Source organism: Oncorhynchus kisutch, linkage group LG3 (assembly GCF_002021735.2).
Source record: "Oncorhynchus kisutch isolate 150728-3 linkage group LG3, Okis_V2, whole genome shotgun sequence".
Taxonomy (NCBI): Eukaryota; Metazoa; Chordata; class Actinopteri; order Salmoniformes; family Salmonidae; genus Oncorhynchus; species Oncorhynchus kisutch.
Genome location: NC_034176.2, coordinates 40,024,731 through 40,048,709, shown reverse-complemented (window position 1 = coordinate 40,048,709; position 23,979 = coordinate 40,024,731). Strand labels below are relative to the sequence as shown.

Sequence of the window (23,979 nt, the reverse complement as noted above, 5' to 3'; positions counted from 1 at the left end):
TGCACCATCGAGAGCTTGCTTCACAACTGCTCGGCATCTGACTAAGGCGCTATAGAGGGTAGTGCGTACGGCCCAGGCCTCCTGCCATCCAGAACCTATATACTAGGCGGTGTCAGAGGAAGGCCCCAAAAAATTGTCAGCGACTCCAGCCACCCAAGTCACTGTTTTCTCTGCTACTACACAGCAAGCGGTACTGGAGCGGACGCCCCCCCCCCCCCCTCTTTTGTTTTCACACTGCTGCTACTTGCTGTTTATCTATGCATAGTCACTTTACCCCTACCTACATGTACAAATTACCTCGATTAACCGGTACCCCCTGTGTATAGCCTCTATTTTATTGTTGCTTTTTATTTTACCCCATTTCTTGAACTGCATTGTTGATTAAGGGCTTGTAAGTAAAGCATTTCACGGTAAGGTCTACACGTGTGGTATTTGGCTCATGTGACAAAAATCGATCTGGAGAATGGTGTTATTACTATCAAAAAAATAAAGTAGATGCTTTTCCCACATGGAACCGGTAGGTTCGCTAGACCTTCATTGGTTTCCTCGCACATAAAGGTGGTGGAATTAGCCTAAATCAAGGTCAGCATATGGTGTATCTGTAAACACCTCTGCCACACCTTCATTTAAAAGGTCTGAATTGGGCCCATAGTGTCATTCCGTGGGATTAATGCTCAGGCTCTAATCAATGTCCACAACCAATTTCAGTTCTGAAAAGGTTGAAGTGTTAAGACAATTCTGAATAATAATTTAAAAATGAATAAAAACTGATTTCAATATAGTTCCAGACCAGTGTAAAACATTTCAAAGCACCTCCCAGTAGAAAAATGTATTCATATAGAGTAGTATAGAGTAGTATATATAGAGTAGTGTTCACGTGCCTCTTACTTATCATTCCAGTGTCTAAAATTGTCAACATGTGGACTCCAGATTCATTCACCCATTTCAAAAAGTTATACTACTACTTCTTATATCCGGCATTGGTTATGGGTGAATGACTGTTGAAAACAGTAAAAAATAAAATATTTTAACTGCTACAAACGAAGCCCCAATAATATAACACAGGTGATGTATAAAACAGCATTTATTTTTATATAAATACAAAAATAATGACTTTACACATGACTGTTTTTATACAGAATTAGCGGCATCATGGCTGGAGGGGCTTAGACAAAGGCACTGAACAGAAACCCATGGTGAATAACACGCTCACACTAGAGCTAACATCAGCAAATACATTTCAAATCAGCTAGATCGCTGTTGCTTATTGGACTCAGCCTACACCCCAGGCACTGGGGTTTTACTACACCTGTGGAGGCCCATCCTACACTTAGCTAATGCTGTGTCCTCAATCACCAGTTGAGCAGAGCTCGGAGGCGAAAGCCAAAATGTGAACACACCCAGTGAGAAAGCATACTAACTGTCATACGCATGTCATAAGGACTGAACTCAATTTGGAAGAGTGGATATAAAACTAATATGCATGCATTGGTAAACAATGGCTACAGTTTTTTTATCATTTAAAAAAAAAATGTGTCGTTCTTTGCTTGCGACAGAGCTAAAGCGAAATGTGCACTCTGCTCCGGTTCCTGCAAGAACAGTTGCTACACTTTTCTCTCTGGCTTCAAATGTCACACCGTCACTTCTGTTGGACATAATACAGACAGATTTCAATGAGATTCAAGTAGGCCTACAGCTCTTTAACAGTAGGAGCAGGTTGGCTTCCAAAGTTTCTCAGCACCAGTAGAGGCTGTGACTCAAACCAGAGAGAAATGGGTGCAGAATTGATGAAAAAGTGTGTGGGGGGGGGGGGTCAACACCAATACACTCCACTCAGTATACATGTAAACATCGGTTCTTACTGGCAAAATTGTTATCCTGTATCCTTCCACCATTACAGGTATACTATGGGTAGGGCCCAGAGTTTTTCCCAGCCATGTGACCAGACCCAGGAAATACATCAGGCCTCAACTATGGAGGATGGCTCACATACTCAAGACATACAAAATCCTGCTACACTTTCAGTAGCAGAATATACAAACTGTTTACAATTAAATGCATAGAAAATGTATTAAAATGATTTTTTAAAGTACAGGTATTGAAATATAGAAACCAGCTGAAATCAAGGTCACATTATAAAGCTGAATTCTACAGCCTAAGCTAGAGGTTCAGCACCAACTCTAAACGGCAAAGGTAATTTGGGCTGGTGGGGACAAAGCTACTGAACTGCCCCAACATTGACTAACCTAACACATGTCTAACATCAACTATTAGTTTATAAAAAAATAAAAAACACTCAACTTGTGCTTTCACCCTGAACAGGAAAGAAAAGCACAGGTATAAAAGTTTAAAATATCTAATACAAAAAGTCCAGTAGAGCTTTGGTTCATAACTCAGAGATTGCTGTAGCAGAGAGAAAAGAAAATATCAGAAGGTCCAGAGGTGAGGGGTCAATTCTCTTTGAGTTCAATAGTGCACTGACTTTTATACTGGAAAACAAAACTCCTGCATACCTAACCTGGGATGAAATCATTAGTCTCAAAAATGTTGCAATGGAAACCGTTTACGCCAAATGGAAAAAGACCGTTTCTATTAGACAAATTCACGTAGGTACCTATCCATTTGGTTCCTAGTGAATACACCCCAGTACTCTAAATTCTAAATTCCATGTCTAATTTCAGTTCATGAATAGGCTCATATTCAAATGAGATCGACCCTTGATCCTGAGCCTGATTGACTGATCTCCTGTCACTTATCCTTGTCACAGTGGAAACCATTCCCGTTGGTTATTTCACCATTGGTTTTGTTGTAGGGGTGGGCCCAGGTTTTGGCCTGAAGTACCTTGGGAAGCCTCTTGCCCTTGGTGTAGGCGTGGTACCAGAAGTTGAGGAAGAGGAGGAGGAAGACCAGGCCATAGAGGCCAATGATGTAGATGAAGATGGGGAACTGGTAGGGACAGTCCTTCATGAAGAAGTACTGCCAGATGTGGGTGGTAACGATCACAAACTGGATCTGGAGGACAGACAGAGGAAGGTCAAATATTACTTATTTTTAACATAATCCTATCCTTGTTCATAAAAACATATGACTTCTGATTCAAATTCAATTTCAACTCCCACACTAGTCTAGTGCAGTGCAGTACGTACCAGCTGAATGGTGGTGAGGTACTTCTTCCACCAAAGGTACTTCTGGTAGGCGGGGCCCAGGGCAGACAGGCCGTAGTAGGAGTACATGATGACATGGACCACACAGTTCAACAGGGCATGGAATGTCCCCTGGCCACCTAGAGGACGAGATGAGCAATTAGCAGTTATGATTTTTTTTGTTCTACAGGGCAGTGGTTCCCAAACTGTATAGTCCTGTACCCCTTCAAAACATTCAACCTCCAGCTGCGTACCCACTGTAGCACCAGGGTCAGTGCACTCTCAAAAATGTATTTTTTTTTGCCATCATTGTAAGCCTGCCACACAAACACACTATACGATACATTTATTAAACATAAGAATGAGTTTGTCACAACCCGGCTCGTGGGAGGTGACAAAGATCTCTTATAGGACCAGGGCGCAAATAATAAATCAATCATTTTGCTCTTTATTTAACCATTTTACATAGAAAACCTTATTTGTTCATTGAAAATTGTGAATAACTCACCACAGGTTAATGAGCGGGTGTGCTTGAAAGGATGCACATAACTCTGCAGTGTTGGGTTGTATTGGAGAGAGTCTTAGTCTTAAATCATTTTCCACACACAGTCTGTGCCTGTATTTAGTTTTCATGCTAGTGAGGGCCGAGAATCCACTCTCACATAGGTACGTGGCTGCAAAGGGCATCAGTGTTTTAACAGCGCGATTTGCCAAGGCAGAACACTATTTGGCAACCCAGAAATCTGGCTGTGGCTTCTGATTAAATTCAATTTTCATAGAACCACTTGTTGCAATTTCGATGAGGCTCTCTTGTTCAGATATCGGTAAGAGGACCCGAGGCAGGACATGAAAGGGATAACGAATCCAGTTGTTTGTGTCATCCGTTTCGGGAAAGTACCTGCGTAATTGCGCACCCAACTCACCCAGGTCCTTCGCTATATCACATTTGACATTGTCCGTAAGCTTGAGTTCATTTGCACACAATCAAATAATACAATGATGGAAAGACCTGTCTGTTGTCCTTGTTAATGCAGACAGAGAAGAGAAGAGCTCCTTAACTCCTTAATCATAGCCTCAATTTTGTCCCACACATTGAATAGTTGCAGGGAGTCCCTGTAATCCTAGATTCAGATCATTCAGGCGAGAAAAAACACCCAGATAGGCCAGTCGTGTGAGAAACTCGTCATCATGCAAGCGGTCAGACAAGAGAAAATTATGGTCAGTAAAGAAAACGTTTAAGTTCGTCTCTCAATTCAAAAAAACGTGTCAATACTTTGCCCCTTGATAACCAGCACACTTCTGTATGTTTTAAAAGCGTTACATGGTCGCTGCCCATATCATTGCATAGTGCAGAAAATACACGAGAGTTCAGGGGCCTTGCTTTAACAAAGTTAACCATTTTCACTGTAGTGTCCAAAATAGTATTTAAGCTGTCAGGCATTTCCTTGGCAGCAACAACCTCTCGTGGATGCTGCAGTGTTGTCGGGAGCAACTGCTTGCCAGTGAGGCTATGATTAAGGCAAAGTTAACTGGAGTGTTAACACTTGGGTACACTGCAGCATCCACGAAAGGCTCTTGCTGCCAAGGGAATGCATGACAGCTTGAAATACTATTTTGGACACTACAGTCAAGATGGTTAACTTTGTCTTCCTGTCATGGCTTTTGCATCATCAGTACAGATACCAACATGAGCAGCAGCCACGTTTGGCCACATACGGACCGTTAGTGGAATTCCCGCGAGAGAGTAACGGTTAATGTGATTGGATGTTAATTATTTGACTGTATTTGACATTGTGTTGTTATTTCGCTGAAGACTAGATGGTTTAATTTGATTTTTGGCAGTGAAACGAGGCCACTCTGGTGAGAAAAAAACTCAAATTAAACCATCTAGTCACAAATGTATAGCCCTGTTGGAAAATATAAATGAACTGTTTGAAAAAAAAAAACATTTGAAAAAAATATACTTTTTTAATGTGAATCACATTTTTATTGGGCGTACCCCCGACGGCATTGCGCGTACCCCTGAAGGTACACGCACCCCAGTTTGAGAATAACTGCTATACGGCAATGCTATCCCTAAGTGGCCCTGTTTCTGTGTTCCAATTTGACAACAGCTACTAAGGAAGACAACATGCTTAATGAATACTGACATTTTCCTGGTAGAGACCATCACTAATCTGCTGGTATAATCCATTAGGAGTTATGACACCAATGTGCTAATACAGTCACTGTACCAATTCAAGCCCTTGTATACTGTACCTGGAGCGAACCGGACCCCAAACCACCAGGTAAAGGGCATGATAGAGTGATGATAGACATGGAGGAACGTAACCTGACTGTTCTTCTTCCTCAGAACAAAGAAGATCTGAAAGAAAGGGAGAATTCAGCCATTTAACTTAAAGGCCCAGTGCAGTCAAAATTCAATTTTTTCCAGTGGTTTATATCATATTGTACAACAGCTAATGAAACTAACACTGTAAAAGTCTGAAAAAATGTGATCAGTGTAATTTCCTAAAAAGTTGCTGGTTGAAAATACAATCTACACAGGACCTTCCAAATCAGCAGATTTGAACTTTGAACGGGGGGGGGGGGGGGGTCTGCTTTCCATGGTGTAAAAAGGTGAATAAACCATTTAATAATAAACCAATAGCCATTTCATTAGATGTAGAAGCTGTTGGACCTAGACTTGGCGCTCCGGTAATACTTGCCGTGCGGTAGCAGAGAGAACAGTCTATGACTAGGGTGGCTGGAGTCTTTGACTATTTTTAGGGCCTTCCTCTGACACCACCTGGTATAGAGGTCCTGGATGGCAGGAAGCTTGGTCCCAGTGATGTACCGGGCTGTACGCACTACCCCTGTAGTACCTTGCGGTCGGAGGCCAAGCAGTTTCCATACCAGGCAGTGATGCAACCAGTTATGCTCTCGATGGTGCAGCTGTAGAAGCTTTTGAGGATCTGAGGACCCATGCCAAATCTCTTCAGGGGGAATAGGCTGTGTCATGTCCTCTTCATGACTAGCTTGGTGTGCTTGGACCATGTTAGTTTGTTGGTGATGTGGACAGCAGGGAACTTGAAGCTCTCAACCTGCTCCACTACAGCCCCATCGATAACAATGGAGGTGTGCTTGGTCCTCCTTTTTCTGTAGTCCACAATCATCTCCTTTGTCTTGATCACGTTGAGGGAGAGGTTGTTGTCCAGGCACCACACAGCCAGGTCTCTGACCTCCTCCCTATATGTTGTCTCGTCATTGTTGGTGATCAGACCTACCACTGTTGTGTCTTCGGCAAAACTTAGTGATGGTTTTGGAGTCATGCCTGGCCGTGCAGTCATGAGTGAACAGGGACTAAGCAAGCACCCCTGAGGGGCCCCTGTGTTGAGGATCAGTGTGTCGGATGTGTTGCTACCTACCCTTACCACCTGGGAGCGGCCTGTGAGGAAGACCAGTTGCAGAGGGGGGGTGTTTAGTCCCAGGGTCCTTTGCTTATTGATGAGCTTTGAGGGCACTATGGTGTTGAAGACTGAGCTGTAGTCAATGAATAGCACTCCTATGTAGGTGTTCCTTTCGTCCAGGTGGAAAGGGCCATGTGGAGTGCAATAGAGATTGCATCATCTGTGGATCTGTTGGGGCGGTATGAAAGTTGGAGTGGGTCTAGGGTTGCTGGGATAATGGTGTTGATGGGAGCCATGACCAGCCTTTCAAAGCACTTCATGGCTACAGATGTGAGTGCTACGGATCGGTAGTCATTTAGGCAGGTTATCTTAATGTTCTTGGGCACAAGGACTATGGTGTTCTGCTTAAAACATGTTGGTATTACAGACCCCGACAGGGAGAGGTTGAAAATGTCAGTGAAGACACTTGCCAGTTGGTCAGCGCATGCTCGCTGCACACATCCTGGTAATCCATCTGGCCCTGCGGCCTTGTGAATGTTGACCTGTTTAAAAGGCCTTACATCGGCTGCGGACAGTCTTCCGGAACAGCTGGTGCTCTCATGCAGGTTTCAGTGTTATTTTCCTCGAAGCGAGCATTTAAGTATTTCAGCTCGTCTGGTAGGCTCGTGTCACTAGGCAGCTCTCGGCTGTGCTTCCCTTTGTAGCCTGTAATGGTTTGCAAGCCCTGCCACGTCTGACGAGCGTCAGAGCTGGTCTTGTACAATTCGAACTTAGTCCTGTATTGACGCTTTGCCTGTTTGATGGTAAATCAGAGGGCATAGCGGGATTTCTTATAAGCTTCTGGGTTAGAGTTCCGCTCCTTGAAAGCAGCAGCCTCTAGCCTTTATCTCAGTGTGGGTGTTGCCTGTAATCCATGGCTTCTGGTTGGGGTATGTAGAAATGGTCACTGTTGGGACAACGTCATTGATGCACTTGTTGATGAAGCCAATGCCTGATGTGGTGTACTCCTCAATACCATAGGAAGAATTCCGGAACATATTCTAGCATATGCTTCATCTGACCACTTTTGTATTGATCTAGTCACTGGTGCTTCCTGCTTCAAGTACAGTAAGGTACTTGATTGTTACCCAGAGATGATTTAATATTTATATAAAAACAGCTGCATTGGGAAGAAGAAAAAAACTGACAACTGAACAAGCGAGACACAGACAGTCAGAAAGCTGTACTAAAGGGAATCAGCTTACTGTGTCCAACATCTCTATGAACTTTGAGAAGTAGTAGAGCCAACAGGTCCCAGCCATCTAAAAGGAGGAGAGCGAGGTTAGCAAGACAGGAATAATTACATTTCTTACAGATAAGCAAAACCATCCAATTCAAAATGGTGGTGACCTAACAGGCCTCACTACAAGACTAATGGCATTATGCAACACAGAAAACGTGGTGTGAGTCACGGCTATGGTATGGCCTGCTCTCAATGATTCTTTGTTCCAAAAGTTTGTTAGCATTCTAGAATCAGTGGAGGAATCCACAGGTGAATGGGTGTTAGAGACAAAGGAACTACCAGAACTAGTAGTTTGAAGATGTCTTCCTGTACTGTATAGCAGGTTGCGTCACATTCTACCGCTCTTACCCTCAATGCCTGCGGCGAGTCCGAGTAGTCCACTAGGTCGCAGTGGAACGTGTAGCCCGTCCCCCAGCCCGACATCACATACTACATACAGTAAGAGACAATTCATTCAAATCAACAGACTCCTAATCACAACACAGTTGTCATTGCACTTGCTCTCCTTTAAACAAAGACTAGACGCCAACTGAAACGCACTGTCTCCACATTGAAACTAAAGAATGTAGTGTAAAGTATTACAAAGTGGAAACCACGGTGGTTGAGTTTTTTTGCTAAACAAGATCGTATTGCTAGACGAGGCAGTAACAAACACTAGAGCCTGTCAGAAGTCCATTGAGAAAGAGACCCACCTCATAGCACATGTAGAGGGACAAGGCAACCACGCTGAAGTTGTAGAAAATGAGAATTTCTTTGAGTTGGAAAGCCTTGCGGTTCTCCATGAGTCTGGGCCCCAGCCGGGTGACAAAGTAGATGTACGCCACGATTATTATGGTTTGGGGGAGCGGCGATGACATGAGAAACCAGTCCTCTGTCCTGGGGTCTGGAAAGCAGAGAAGGGTTGAGTGTGATTCAACATAACTCAATACATCATGCTATCTAGCCAACCATTCAACTGAGATACACCAATATGAACACGTTTAAGAGGGTAGATTTAGAGTCGATTCCCATGGCTTGTAATTATCAGCACCATTTCATCAACCCCAAAAGAGCAACCATGGCTAGATGAAGAGTCTATATCTGTCCGTTTCCACCAAGTAACACAATGGAAGAGAATGTTGCATAAGGCTTTTATGCATTATCCTCTGGCTTCCACTGGAATTTAACATATACCTTTTTAATACCAAAACTAAAAATCTATACGTCGCTGGACAGCAGTTAGTGATGGATCCTCACCTGCATTCTTCATGAAGTTTTCATACCAGAGTCCGGCCCTGGCCGTTAGATCCCTGAACTCCATGTCTCTCTGAGCTCCTGTAGCAGTCCTGGAGGAGGACACACACAGGTAAGAGGTTAGAGATCAGTGCTGTGACAGAGGTAAGACAGTGGTTCTTGCTATCCGGGATCCTTGGGACATCCAACTATGACGTCACCCAATTGAAGTAGAAATGTAAAAGAGTTTGGGTTAGGTCAGGGTTACGGTAAGGGGTAAGGGTACGGATGTCCCAAGAATTCCGTATAGCACTAACCCAGAGATCAGATGTATACGTTCGGGATGATCCACCTGAAATAACATCCCTTCAATTTCAATCTTACTCTCTTGACTTAAATGGTCATAACATTTGCATGTTCTAGATCACCCCATTTCCCTCTAATAAATAAGCATGCACCATATTCAAATACTCTGTGACCAAAGTGGATGGGCCATATACAATATACCAGCCCTGAATGAAAGGCTGTATTGTTGAAGTGAAATGAGTCCAATCAGCATCTCGCTCTCTCCTCTTGGTCAGTATCTCATTGGAAGACAAGGGATGGAGTGTTGACAGTACAATGGCCATCAGTCAGGCTTCCTCACCCATAAGGCTCTGGTGCACTAAATAGTGAATAGGGTGCCATTTGGAAATACAGACAGTCAGCATGCAGGGAACAGCAAAGCACTCATTCACTGGAGTGTGTGGCACACGTACACACAGGGACAGTCATTACAATGAAGACAATACTATAATAATTCTGTTATACAACTAACGTCAGCTTTGGGAACGGTAAACTGATATTTAGAATGCAGGTCATCTGGAATGGGAAGACGTTGAGTAGGACTACATGGGCTATTAGTCGTATAACAGAATTTGGCGGGAGGGAAGATTAGGATCCACACAGACAGATTAAGGAGCAACACTGGACCGGTCAACCAATGATACCCATTATTAACCGGGAGGGAGCTAAGGATAAATGGCATTCACAGAGAACAGCTACATGAGGCTAGGGTTACTGTCCTGACATCTCTCTATTCAATACAATTACAACCTGGAAGGGTGGGGGGGAGGAAGACGAGCTGAACCCTTGGTCTCTTTCCCATCACTGGAGACACCAAGAAACCTACCGATTCGACAGATCCACACAATGCAAGAACATCCTACATGCCTGAAACTATAAATTCAGTCTTTTGGAAGTACTTTACATAAAAGTATTCCAAAATACAAACAAGTACTGTGCGCTACGTGTCGTTGAGAAGAGACTTCTCCAATTCAAACCCGCAGTCTACAAGATCCAACAGAACAGACCGTGTAGAAAGTTCCAGACTACGGGATACACAGGGTTATCTAGCAAAGCCTGCCATTTGAAACTTCCAAGTTAAGTAGGCTTTAAAAGGTGCATTATACAGATATCGCTCTGCCATTTCCTGGTTGCTAAAATTCTGATAGTTTGCCTCATTTCAGTTAATGTGACAAAACAAGCAAGTATAGTGTAGCGAATCATTGTACCATCTAAAACGCTGTGAAATATATTTTCCATAACCAAAATATTGTATTTTCAGCTGTTTGATGCAAAGAGGAACCTTTACAGGAAGCACAGAAATAGCACACATAGAACAGATCTACCACTTCTTAGACCTGGCAATGAGTGAGATCTATAGCTCACATTTCTATGTGAAATTGTTCAGGTCGCCCAAAAAGTTAAATATTGAGCTTTAACAATCAAATGATATCTGACTGGTTTTGGGGGGAAAAAGTCCAATGCAACCGTTTTTATCTCAATATCAAATCATTTCTGGTTAAAAATTAAGTACCTTACTGTGATATTTTTAAATTAAAATGGTCAAAAAGAAACAAAAGCTTCTAGCTTCTTAGCAAAGAGCAATTTCTCAAGAAAGAATTTTGCTTGAGGGGGAAGAGGAAAACTAAAAACTAGTAGTTATTGGCAGATTTTTGGAACTATTTCTTATTGGTCTATTTTCTAATTTACAGCATTGTGATGTCACCAGGCAGACCAAAACTCCATCCCACAAAAACAGACTGAAGTTTTCAGGCAGTCATTTTTAACAGCTTACACTAATTTTCACAATATTATTCCAACCTCAGTTTGGAAATGTATATAAAACACATAGAAATCACATTTGACTGCAGTGGGTCTTTAACAGAAGAGTGTTTGAGGGAAACAGTGGCCTTTGCTCAACTCCTGCATCCTCTCTCGTATCTGGCCTTCTTTTGAAAAAGGTCAAAGGTAATCGAGGAAAGACTGCGAAGAGCATGAAAGTGGACAGAAATACGCTTGTAAGAAATGAGACTCTCCACCAATCGCGCGTCATCAGGCTAATTAAATTCACAGGGTGGAATCCCCCCAAAAATGTATATAGTGATCAAAACAAATTACTTTGATAAATAGATAAGTAGCATATCGTTTTTAAATGTTTGCATGCTTTCTCCTTCGAGAAAACAATAGCTGATTCAAAGGGGGTGTGGCAGATTTCTAAACTCTCGAACTCCGGTAGGATACAGTTGTGCTTCCTCGCCGAAAGGAGGCTATCGAAGTGGGGAGGACCGTCTTCTGTTTGCCTACTAACGAATTTCCTCACTCCTCGGTTACCGGGTCAAGGAGGAGAGAGAATGGGCTTCTGCTCAAACGGGAAAATGCCATCGTCTTAGTGGAGCAGCTCCCTTTAACGGCACAAATCCCCAGGGCCATCACTACACCCAGACAAGGGGATGATTCATGGGCCATTCAACACTAGATTTACCTGTATAATTTAGATACGAGTACAAGTAAGCCTACAGGATATGCCCTGAACTGGCTGTACATGTTCAAGCACCAGGTTTCCCTGTATAAAACGTACATCCATTAAAGCCACCATTGTTCCTGTACCCAAGAGTGCAAAGGTAACTGAACTAAATGACTACCGCCCTAATAGGTCCACAGACGATGCAATCGCCATCACACTGCCCTATCCCATCTGGACACGAGGAATACCTATGTAAAAATGCTGTTCATTAACAATAGCTCAGCATTCAACACCATAGTAACCTCCAAGCTTATCAATAAGCTTGAGGCCCTGGGTCTCAACCCCACCCTGTGCAACTGGGTCCTGGACTTTCCTAACGGGCTGCCCCCAGGTGGTGAAGGTAGTTCCTCGGCGTACACATCATAGACAAACTGAAATGGTCCACCCACACAGACAGCGTCGTGAAGAAGGCACAAAAGCACCACTTCAACCTCAGTAGGGTGTAGAAAATTTGGCTTGTCACCTAAAACCATTCAACTTTTACAGATGCACAATTGAGAGCATCCTCTCGGGCTGTATCACAGCCTGGTACGGCAACTGCACCGCCCACAACCGCAGGGCTCTCAAGAGGGTGGTGAGGTCTGCACAATGCATCACCAGGGGCAAACTACCTGCCCTCCAGGACACCTACACCACCCGATGTCACAGGAAGGCCAAAAAGGTCATCAAGGACAACAACCCCCGAGCCACTGCCCGTTTCCCCCGCTACCACCCAGAAGGCGAGGTCAGTACGGGTGCATCAAAGCCGGGACCGAGAGACTGAAAAACAGCTCCTATCTCAAGGCCATCAGACTGTTAAACAGCCAACACTAGCACAGAGAGGCTGCTGCCTACATACAGACATGAAATCATTGACCACTTTAATACATGGAACACTAGGCACTTTAATAATGTTTACATATCTTGCATTACTCATCTCATATGTACAGTGCCTTGCGAAAGTATTCGGCCCCCTTGAACTTTGCGACCTTTTGCCACATTTCAGGCTTCAAACATAAAGATATAAAACTGTATTTTTTTGTGAAGAATCAACAACAAGTGGGACACAATCATGAAGTGGAACGACATTTATTGGATAATTCAAACTTTTTTAACAAATCAAAAACTGAACAATTGGGCGTGCAAAATTATTCAGCCCCCTTAAGTTAATACTTTGTAGCGCCACCTTTTGCTGCGATTACAGCTGTAAGTCGCTTGGGGTATGTCTCTATCAGTTTTGCACATCGAGAGACTGACATTTGTATTTGAAATCACTTGAGTTGAGCTGAGGGCAAGTAATGTTACTACTGCCGGGCTAGACAATCTGGACCCTCTCTTTCTAAAATTACCAACCTCCATTGTTACAACCCCTATTACCAGTCTGTTCAAACTCTCTTTCGTATCGTCCAAGATTCCTACAGATTGGAAAGCTGCCACGGTCATCCCCCTCTTCCAAAGGGGGTGACACTCTCTACCCAAACTGTTACAGACCTATATCCATCCTATATCCATCCTGCCCTGCCATTTCGAATCCCACTGTACCTTCTCCGCTGTGCAATCCGGTTTCCGAGCTGGTCAATGGTGCACCTCAGCCACGCTCAAGGTACTAAATGATATCATAACCGCCATCGATAATTGACAGTACTGTGCAGCCGTCTTCATCGACCTGGCCAATCACCGTATTCTTATTGGCAGACTCAACAGCCTTGGTTTCTCAAATGACTGCCTCACCTGGTTCACCAACTACTCTCAGATAGAGTTCAGTGTGTCAAATCAGAGGGCCTGTTGTCCGACCTCTGGCAGTCTCTATGGGGGTACCACAGGGATTAAATTCTCAGGCCGACTCTTTTCTCTGTATATAATCAACAATGTCGCTCTTGCTGCAGGTGATTCCTTGATCCACCTCTACGCAGACGACACCATTCTGTATACATCTGGCCTTTCTTTGGACACTGTGTTAACAAACCTGCAAACGAGCTTCAAAGCCATAGAAGACTCCTTGGCCCCCAACTGCTCTTAAACGGTAGTAAATCTAAATGCATGCTCTTCAACCGATCGCTGCCCACGCCCGCCTGCCTGACTAGCATCACCATTCTGGACGATTCTGACTTAGAATATGTGGACAACTACAAATACCTAGGTGTCTGGCTAGACTGTAAACTTGTCACGCCCTGGTCTTAGTATTTTGTGTTTTCTATATTTATTTGGTCAGGCCAGGGTGTGACATGGGTTTATTTTGTGTTGTGTTTATGTATGGGTTTTTTTCATAGGTTTTGGGATTGTGGCTTAGTGGGGTGTTCTAGCAAAGTCTATGGTTGCCTGAGGCGGTTCTCAATCAGAGGCAGGTGATTCTCGTTGTCTCTGATTGGGAACCATATTTAGGCAGCCATATTCTTTGAGTGTTTCGTGGGTGATTGTTCCTGTCTTTGTATTAGTTGTCACCAGATAGGCTGTATAGGTTTTCACGTTCCGTTTGTTGTTTTTGTTTTGTCGTGTTTATTTCGTCATTAAACATGTATCGTATTAACCACCCTGCATTTTGGTCCGACTCTCTTTCGACGGAAGAAAACCGTAACAAAACTCTCCTTCCAGACTCATATTAAACATCTCCAATCCAAAATTAAATCTAGAATCGGCTTCCTATTTAGCAACAAAGCCTCCTTCACTCATGCTGCCAAACATACCCTCGTAAAACTGACTATCCTACCGATCCTCGAAGATGTCATTTACAAAATAGCCTCAAACACTCTGCCATCCGTTTTGTCACCAAAGCTCCATATACCACCCACCACTGCAACCTGTATGCTCTCGCCAGCTGGCCCTCGCTACATGATCGTCTCCAGACCCACTGGCTCCAGGTCACCTACAAGTCTTTGCTAGGTAAAGCTCCGCCTTATCTCAGCTCACTGGTCATCATAACAACACCCACCCGTAGCATGCGCTCCAGTAGGTATATTTCACTGGTCATCCCCAAAGCCAAGACCCCCTTTGGCCGACTTCCCTTCCAGTTCTGCTGCAAATGAATGGAACGAATTGCAAAAATCATGGAAGTAGGAGACTTATATCTCCCTCGCTAACTTTAAACATCAGCTATCTAAGCAGCTTACCGATCACTGCAGCTGTACACAGCCCATCTGTAAATAGCCCATCCAACTTCCTACCTCATCCCCATATTGTTTTTATTTACTTTTTTTGCTCACTAGTATTTCTCCTTGCACATCATCTGCACATCCATCACTCCAGTGTTAATTTTCTAAATTGTAATTACTTCGCTACTATGGCCAATTTATTGCCTTACCTCCTTACGCCATTTGCACACACTGTATATATACTTTTTTATTGTGTTGACTGTACGTTTGTTTATTCCAAGTGTAACTCTGTGTTTTTATTTGTGTCACACTGCCTTGCTTTATCTTGACCAGGTCGCAGTTGTAAATGAGAACTTGTTCTCAACTGGCCTACCTGGTTAAATAAAAGGTGAAAAAAAAAGAACTAATGGCATCAACATAACATAAGATCAACATAATAAAATAGGTGATTCCTTGGGCAAACTGCACTACCATGTGGATCTACACAACACTTTACAGGTCATGCAGGTTTCCTGTTTTACTGATAAGGTGTGGTGCCACACAATGGGATAGCACTGGATGTCTGAGTCATTCAAACCTTTGGTTGACATGGTGACACCATTATAAGACACACACACAAGCTTTCACATGTTAATTTCAGGTTATGCAATTGACACCTTTCCTGTCTGACAGCTCCCACCACCCCTTACAAAAAAAGATTGCAGTCAGAGTGCAGTATAACTGCAGTATGCTGCAAATACGGTGTCCAAAATACACGTTTTTTTACTGCAGTAATTTTCAGTTCAACTGCAGTTATTCTGCAATGACTGCTTCCAAAATAACACATTCGACTGCAGTTACTGCACTTTTATTGCAGTTTCAAAACGGCAATCTTTTTTTTGTAAGGGACCCTGATGAAGCTAGTCCATCTGGCCACCAGATGGCACTAATATTCCTTTTACATAATTTGTCATCTGCGTCTGACTTTAAAGTGCCCAGGCAGCTAAATACTCATGCCCCCCTGGCAGCCTGCTTGTACATAAATAATCCTCATTTCAGGCTGCAAAGGTGTCGGTTTCCTCCTTAACTCGATTCGACAGGGAAAATATGCGGACCGTCTTAATAAAACAATTTTCCACCACTATTTTCGGACAACTTCTAGATGTTGCACACTCTTCAGTGCAGCAGTCTTTTTTACCCATGAAAATGGTGCTGGAAAATGGTGTTTTATTATGACAGTATGCATATTTTCCCAGCTCTTTTAGGCAGGCGGGCCATTAAATCGAGTTAAGGAGGACCCGACACCTTTGCAGCCTGAATGGAGGATGCTTTATATACTAGCCGGACTCTGGGGGACACAAGTGTAAAGCTGGATGGGCTGAGAAGGGTAACAATTCCCCCACCTGTTGGGCATTGCTTTCCTGCAGGTCTGTCAACGACGGCAGGTGTTTGGCAGGCAGGAGCGAAAGACATTATGTGCGTCGGTACACAGCAGGCAGGATAGGTAGCTAGCTAGGACACGGTAAACTGTTTCCTTCAACCCCCGCCTGCTGGACACTACTTTCCCACAGTTCTGTTAACAACGGTGAGGGCAGATGTTCAGCAGGTGTTAGCGAAGGTCATTGTGTGCTAGCTAGCAAGGACACCGGTAGACTGTCTGTAACCCCCAAAAGACTGATAATACTTGTATTTTCTTTTTGACCCACATCTTTAAATCTTATAGACAATGAGGGGAAATCCAGGAAACCAGTCAGTATCTGGTGTGACCACCATTTGCTTCATTTGCGACATCTCCTTCACATAGAGTTGATCAAGCTGTTGATTGTGGCCTGTTGATTGTTCTCCCACTCTCCTTCAATGGCTGTGCAAAGTTGCTGGATATTGGCGGGAAATGGAACACGCTGTCATACACGTCGATCTAGAGCATCCCAAACACGCTCAATGGGTGACATGTCTGGTGAGAATGCAGGCCATGGAAGAACTGGGCCATTTTCAGCTTCCAGGAATTGTGTACAGATCCTTGCGACATGGGGTCATGCATTATAATGCTGAAACATGAGGTGATGACGGCGGATGAATGGCATGACAATGGACTTCAGGATCTCGTCACGGTATCTCTGTGCATTCAAATTGCCGTCAATAAAATGCAATTGTCTTCGTTGTCTGTAGCTTATGCCTGCCCATACCATAACCCCACTGTCACCATGGGTTCACAACATTGACGTCAGCAAACCACTTGCCCACATGACACCATACACGTGGTCTGCAACTGGTTGGAAGCCAAATTCTCTAAAATTATGTTGGAGGCAGCTTATGGTAGAGAAATTAACATTACATTCTATAGCAACAGCTCTGGTGGACATCCCTGCAATTAGCATGCCAATTACACCCTCCCTCAAAACTTGAGACATCTGAGGCATTGTGTTGTGAGAAAACAGCACATTTTAGTGGCCTTTTTCCCCCAGCACAAGGTGCAACTGTGTAATGATCATGCTGTTGAATCAGCTTCTTGATATGCCACACCAGTCAGGTGGATGGAAATGCTCACTATCAGGGACTTAAATTTGTGCACAAAGTTGAGAAATTAGCTTGGAACATTTCTGGCATCTTTTATTTCAGCTACTGAAATAAAGTAAGGGTTTATGAATTTTAAAAATTTAAGTATAGATTGCATAGCGACTTGGAAGGATTCAGAGGTTCATACAAAAACAAACTGGTCTTGAGATACTTATCTATTTAAATACAGGACTGGGTTGGTGAAAGGGGAACCCTTACTGTCACCTCTCCAGACACGTAAAATCAGTGAGTGATTACTTCAAGTGAGAATGCATGCATTTAAGTAATCAAATAAGGCCCAGTAGCATAAAACGTCTTTACGTGTATTTCCTTAACTTTAAATCAGTCGCACAAAACATTACCCCCGTAAATTAAGTGATCAAGTTAAGGGTGCCCATTATGTTCCTTAACTGCATCATTCAGTATGGATATCAATGTAAACAGCATTTGTGGAGATGAATGTCGCTTTCTTCTGCCCTGATTTCAAAAGGAATACAGTCACCAGTTAGCTAGCTAAACAATGGAAGGTGCATAATCCAAGCCCTACAAAGCTACCTACTCTAAATTAGCTTGACGTGCTAGAAAGTAATAGAAACAAGTTGAGAACTAAAATAAATGGTTTAATATCTTCGGAATCAATTCGTTTCTTCTTTCTTGAACGCAGAAGTTCTATTTTGCGATCTCGTTGACAAGACCTTCTGTAAGTGATTCAAGTCGTCTCCATGGTACCCGGAGTCTTTCTTGCAGTACCTGCCTTCAAACTACCGTAAAACCCTTAAATTATGTCCTTACTTAAGGAAATGTTTGAGGGGCTCTATGCAACACCCTTAGGTATGAGGAAGTTATTCCTTAATGGAACACTTAAGATGTTTTATGCAATTAGTCTTCACAGAAAGGAATTCCGTCATAGTAATCCCGGTAGTAACTCGTCGGTCAAGACTCATCACCCGCCCATGTCAACCAGCGCTAGAGGACAAGCACGAGACCTGATGAAAACAGGAATCGTTCAGCGCTGCAGCAACACAGAATAACAGGCATCCCAAAAAGATGTTTAGCCTATCACAAACGGTAATATGACAGCCTCCCAGTGTATACTGCTGAAGTAAAGTTATTATTCAGTGTATCAATGCCGTAACATAGCCTTATTAACAAACCTCCAATTTTGTGAGAGCATCCTCCTACTCCGTCCTACGTTACTTCTCCTCCAGTGCTTTTGCCGGTGGGTCAGCTGTGAGCGTTTGACGAATGGGGTGTCAAACTCTAGCAATTTGCAAAAAGAGTCCCATAGTCCCCTCCCTGTGTAACTGCCGTGCGTTGATACGGAGAGGGCGGGGAATGAGCCTGACGTTTGCTTTCTTCGAGAAACCGGTCGAAACGGATTGGCAATATTGGGGAAACCTGTCGTTATGAACTTTGAATAATACTTTTAAGATAAACTGTGCTAAACATTTCTTAAAGAATCCAACTTCAATTTGGAATTTCATCCCTCATTATATCTTCTCCCATTTTGGTGGCTTCAGTTTTGTTACTTTGTAACTAATAACATTGATAAGATTCCTACAAAATGATCTGTTTTTCAAAGACAACTGGCTCAATAATATCCTGCTGGTGAGTCAGCTTTTTAATGCATGATTGTTACTCAATTATGAGGAAATTTGTATCACGTTACAATATCCCTGTTACACCTAGAGTTCGCCATAGTCTTTGATATTCCATCTGGAACTCTCATGTTGTTTATAGGTGTAACCAGACCTCACCTTCTTGACCTACCTCCCTTAATCCAGTTGACTCTTCAATAGGAAAAATGTTTTTCTCCTTGCCCCCTCAGAACAACAGATCTATACCTGCTTTATTTCAAAGGGATATTGTATCCATTCCTTATGTCACAATTTACTGGAATACATTTGTCAATAATATCTGTTGGAAAAAAGTCTGGTTATTACCACACAAATACCTGCTTGTTAACAAGGTCAAAGAGGTCTCTTTCAGAATTATCCAGAAATATTACCCTGCGAATCATTACCTGAAGAATCTCAAAAAAACATTAACTGTACTCTTTGTGGTGAGCATCCAGAAACAGTTTTGCATATATATATGTTAAGATATTCATAGTTTTATCATTGTTAATATTCTTGATTACTTTTGTTTTTCATGGGAGAATGTGCTGCTCAGTTTCCTTAACCATCAGAAGGATAAAGAAAAACAATTTTACCTCCAATCTAATTGTGCTAATTGAAAAATGTCATATTCATAAATGTAAATTCACTAATAAAAAAACATCCATGTTTTCTATAAGGAATTTGAGCAGTACATTAAGACCATTCTACATTCTTCTAATTAGAACGCTGTTAAAACAATCAATGTGTGTTTCTTTTCAGGTCTTTGTATAATCTGTCATTTGTTGTACCCCCTAGTGTATGTTTTCATTGTCTGTTTGTATACTTCTTGTATGTATACTGGTTTTTATAATGGATTGGCTAAATCCTCATTTATCAAAGAAGGTTAAAGACGTACATTAGAACCGGAATATCAATTACTCCTATTATTATAATCATTTTTATGTATGATGACCCATATTTTGCGATCAGTCACTTACATACTTCAACAATCAACTTCAACAATCACCTCCAGGTCTGTCTCAAGCACAGTGGAATGATATACAAGCATAAGGAACAAATGTCAAATCAATCAAACTGCAAACATTTGGCCAACATGTTTAGACAGAGGACTGTACCAGTACTCCCCATATATAGCCTTGTTATTTTATTATTGCTCTTTAATTATTTGTTATTTTTCTATTTTCTTTTATTTATTTACTGTTTACTTCAGTTTATTTCGTAAATACTTTCTTAACACTTATTTTTTCTTAAAACGGCATTGTTGGTTAAGGGCTTGTAAGTAAGCATTTCTACACCTGTTGTATTCGACGCATGTGACAAATAACATTTGATTTGAAATGCACAAATCACCAACGCTATACATTTCCATTTTTGTATAAGTTATTACAACAGACATTCAAATTCTGTTAAGGTTTATTCTCTAACACCACAGTAGGTGTTAAACTGCATTTGTAGTTTTAGAGAAGTCTTCAGTAGCACCATGATTATATTCTTAACCCCCCTACATATTTATTTGGACATTGAAGCTAAAACGTTTCATTTGGCTCTATACTCCAGTAGTTGAGATCCAATGTTTCCTATAAAGGGACAGTGCAAAATATCACCTTTTATTTGAGGGTATTTTTATTACATATCTGTTATACCATTTAGAAATTAAAGAACTTTATCTATCTAGTCCCCCCATTTGACGGTGTCATAAGAATTTGGACAAATTCACTTTATAGTCTATTACATTTTGTCAAGTTTAGTATTTGGTCCCATATTCCTAGCCATTCATAGAAATTAATGGTAAATAATGTAATGTGTTATTTTGGAGAAACTTTTATTATAAGATTACAATTATGTTTCTGAAAACGTATACATTAATGTGGATGCTACCATGATTACGGATAATCATGAATGAATCGTGAATAATGATGAGTAAGAATGTTTGAGGCATAAATGTCATTCCCCAAATAAATGTGATTGGTAATGGTGAGAGGTCAGCATGTCTTGTCGTGTATGATATGTGTCTAACTTTATTTTTCATCATTATTCCTGATTCATTCATGATTATCCGTAATCATCCACATTAAATGTAGATTTAAATTATTCAGCCCCTTTACTTTCAGTGCAGCAAACTCTCTCCAGAAGTTCAGTGAGGATCTCTGAATGATCCAATGTTGACCTAAATGACTAACGATGATAAATACAATCCACCTGTGTGTAATCAAGTCTCCGTATAAATGCACCTGCACTGTGATAGTCTCAGAGGTCCGTTAAAAGCGCAGAGAGCATCATGAAGAACAAGGAACACACCAGGCAGGTCCGAGATACCGTTGTGAAGAAGTTTAAAGCCGGATTTGGATACAAAAAGATTTCCCAAGCTTTAAACATCCCAAGGAGCACTGTGCAAGCGATAATATTGAAATGGAAGGAGTATCAGACCACTGCAAATCTACCAAGACCTGGCCGTCCCTCTAAACTTTCAGCTCATACAAGGAGAAGACTGATCAGAGATGCAGCCAAGAGGCCCATGATCACTCTGGATGAACTGCAGAGATTTACAGCTGAGATGGGAGACTCTGTCCACAGGACAACAATCAGTCGCATATTGCACAAATCTGGCCTTTATGGAAGAGTGGCAAGAAGAAAGCCATTTCTTAAAGATATCCATAAAAAGTGTTGTTTAAAGTTTGCCACAAGCCACCTGGGAGACACACCAAACATGTGGAAGAAGGTGCTCTGGTCAGATGAAACCAAAATTGAACTTTTTGGCAACAATGCAAAACGTTATGTTTGGCGTAAAAGCAACACAGCTCATCACCCTGAACACACCATCCCCACTGTCAAACATGGTGGTGGCAGCATCATGGTTTGGGCCTGCTTTTCTTCAGCAGGGACAGGGAAGATGGTTAAAATTGATGGGAAGATGGAGCCAAATACAGGACCATTCTGGAAGAAAACCTGATGGAGTCTGCAAAAGACCTGAGACTGGGACGGAGATTTGTCTTCCAACAAGACAATGATCCAAAACATAAAGCAAAATCTACAATGGAATGGTTCAAAAATGAACATATCCAGGTGTTAGAATGGCCAAGTCAAAGTCCAGACCTGAATCCAATCGAGAATCTGTGGAAAGAACTGAAAACTGCTGTTCACAAATGCTCTCCATCCAACCTCACTGAGCTCGAGCTGTTTTGCAAGGAGGAATGGGAAAAATGGGAGACATACCCCAAGCGACTTACAGCGACTTACAGCTGTAATCGCAGCAAAAGGTGGCGCTACAAAGTATTAACTTAAGGGGGCTGAATAATTTTGCACGCCCAATTTTTCAGTTTTTGATTTGTTAAAAAAGTTTGAAATATCCAATAAATGTCGTTCCACTTCATGATTGTGTCCCACTTGTTGTTGATTCTTCACAAAAAAATACAGTTTTATATCTTTATGTTTGAAGCCTGAAATGTGGCAAAAGGTCGCAAAGTTCAAGGGGGCCGAATACTTTCGCAAGGCACTGTACATACATGTCCTAAGTGCAAGCAATTGCAGTCATTGTAAATAATAATTTGTTCTTAATTGATGCACCTGGATAAATACATGTTTAAAAATATATAATTCCGTTTCCAAAGCTAAATATAAAAACCAGTGAAGCTGGATAGGGAGGTGGCTTGAGATACTTACACACATAATTTTATCAGTGCCTGGGAAATGTAGCCAAGGTGAGGCAGCATGTGCGTGTGTGTGTGTGTGCGTGCACCTGGTTACCCGAGTAAGGTGCAGCACAAGCCACAACCCCTATGATCTCATTCCTGTGTGCACAAAGGCTTGGTTGGTCTGCATTGTTGTGACTGGAATCAAAGAATAAGTCCCTAATAGAGGTCTGTCTATTAGCTTGGCTAATGCGATTGCATTTTAGAATGAGAACAGGGACCTGCTATCCCCCAAACGTTTTTCAATTGTTCCTGCTTATTCAGCCTCCTACTTTCTTGGTGGCTGGCCCTTCTTCCATGTCTGGGGTCGGAGAACAGGAACCCAGGCTAGGATGTTAGTCTTTATCCCCGCTGGTCATTGGTACCCCCCTGGACACACAGAGGAGAGCAGTGCTTTAGCCTGGGTATCAATACTCTCTGCTATTTCATTCCTGGCCAGAGCCATATACAGTCAGGTCCATAACTATTGGCACCCTTGATAAAGTTGAGCAAAAAAGACTATAAAAATAAATAATTAAAATACTGAGCTGTATTGTACGCACACAAAAAAAGGGGGGAAATTATTTTATACCAATACAATTGCTCAGAGAAAGAGATTTTGTTTAAAAAGTAATAAAAGATAAGGGTCAAAATTATTGGCACCCTGTTTTCAATACTCTAGCACCCTCCCCCTGGAGAACTCGTTGGGAGGGATCTTAGACCATTCCTCCATACTGAATCTTTCCAGATCCTTGTTATCCTTCAGCTGCTCTTATTGGCTGCTATGAGAGCAGCCCAAAATCACAGGTTTTCAATGGGATTCATGTCTGAAGACAGATGGCCATTGCAAAACAAATATTTTTGTGGATTTGGGGTTATTGTCTTGGTGGAAGATCCACTTGTGGCCAAGTGTCAGCCTCCCGGCAGAGGCAACCAGGTTTTGGGCTAAAATGTCCTGGTACTTGGTCAAGTTCATGATGCCGTTGACCTTAACAAGGATCCCAGGACCAGTGGAAGCAAAACAGCACCGTAACATCAAAGATCCTCCACCATATTTTACTCTAGGTATGAGTTATTTTTCTGCATACAGGTATGCTTCCATTTTGATGCCAAACCCACCACTGGTGTGCGTAGACAAAGAGGTATATTTCCATGTCATCTGACCATAGAACCAGTTCTAATCCAAGTGCCATTGAGTTTATCAAACTCCAGGCT

At 42.2% G+C, this 23,979-nt stretch overlaps 1 protein-coding gene across 1 annotated transcript; it reads right to left on the bottom strand.

Moving 5' to 3' along the window:
- Positions 1–1,066: 1,066 nt before the first annotated feature.
- elovl7a (ELOVL fatty acid elongase 7a) lies at positions 1,067–18,800 on the bottom strand. Its single transcript, XM_020463591.2, has 8 exons — positions 18,632–18,800; positions 9,051–9,139; positions 8,507–8,697; positions 8,163–8,243; positions 7,777–7,833; positions 5,403–5,508; positions 3,147–3,283; positions 1,067–3,012 (listed from the first exon to the last, which is right to left on the bottom strand). The coding sequence occupies exons 1-8, from the start codon at positions 18,649–18,651 to the stop codon at positions 2,749–2,751; spliced, it is 945 nt and encodes a 314-aa protein (XP_020319180.1). The 5' UTR covers positions 18,652–18,800; the 3' UTR covers positions 1,067–2,748.
- Between the last annotated feature and the right edge of the window lie 5,179 nt (positions 18,801–23,979).

Bases quoted from the DNA above. Each gene is read 5' to 3' on its own strand.
- elovl7a (XM_020463591.2), bottom strand. From the start codon at position 18,651: ATGCTCTCACAAAATTGGAG. The intron at 8,698-9,050 runs GTGAGGATCCAT...TCTGCTTTCCAG, and splicing joins AAACTTCATGAAGAATGCAG to ACCCCAGGACAGAGGACTGG. The intron at 3,013-3,146 runs GTACGTACTGCA...TCTGTCCTCCAG, and splicing joins ACCTCACCACCATTCAGCTG to ATCCAGTTTGTGATCGTTAC.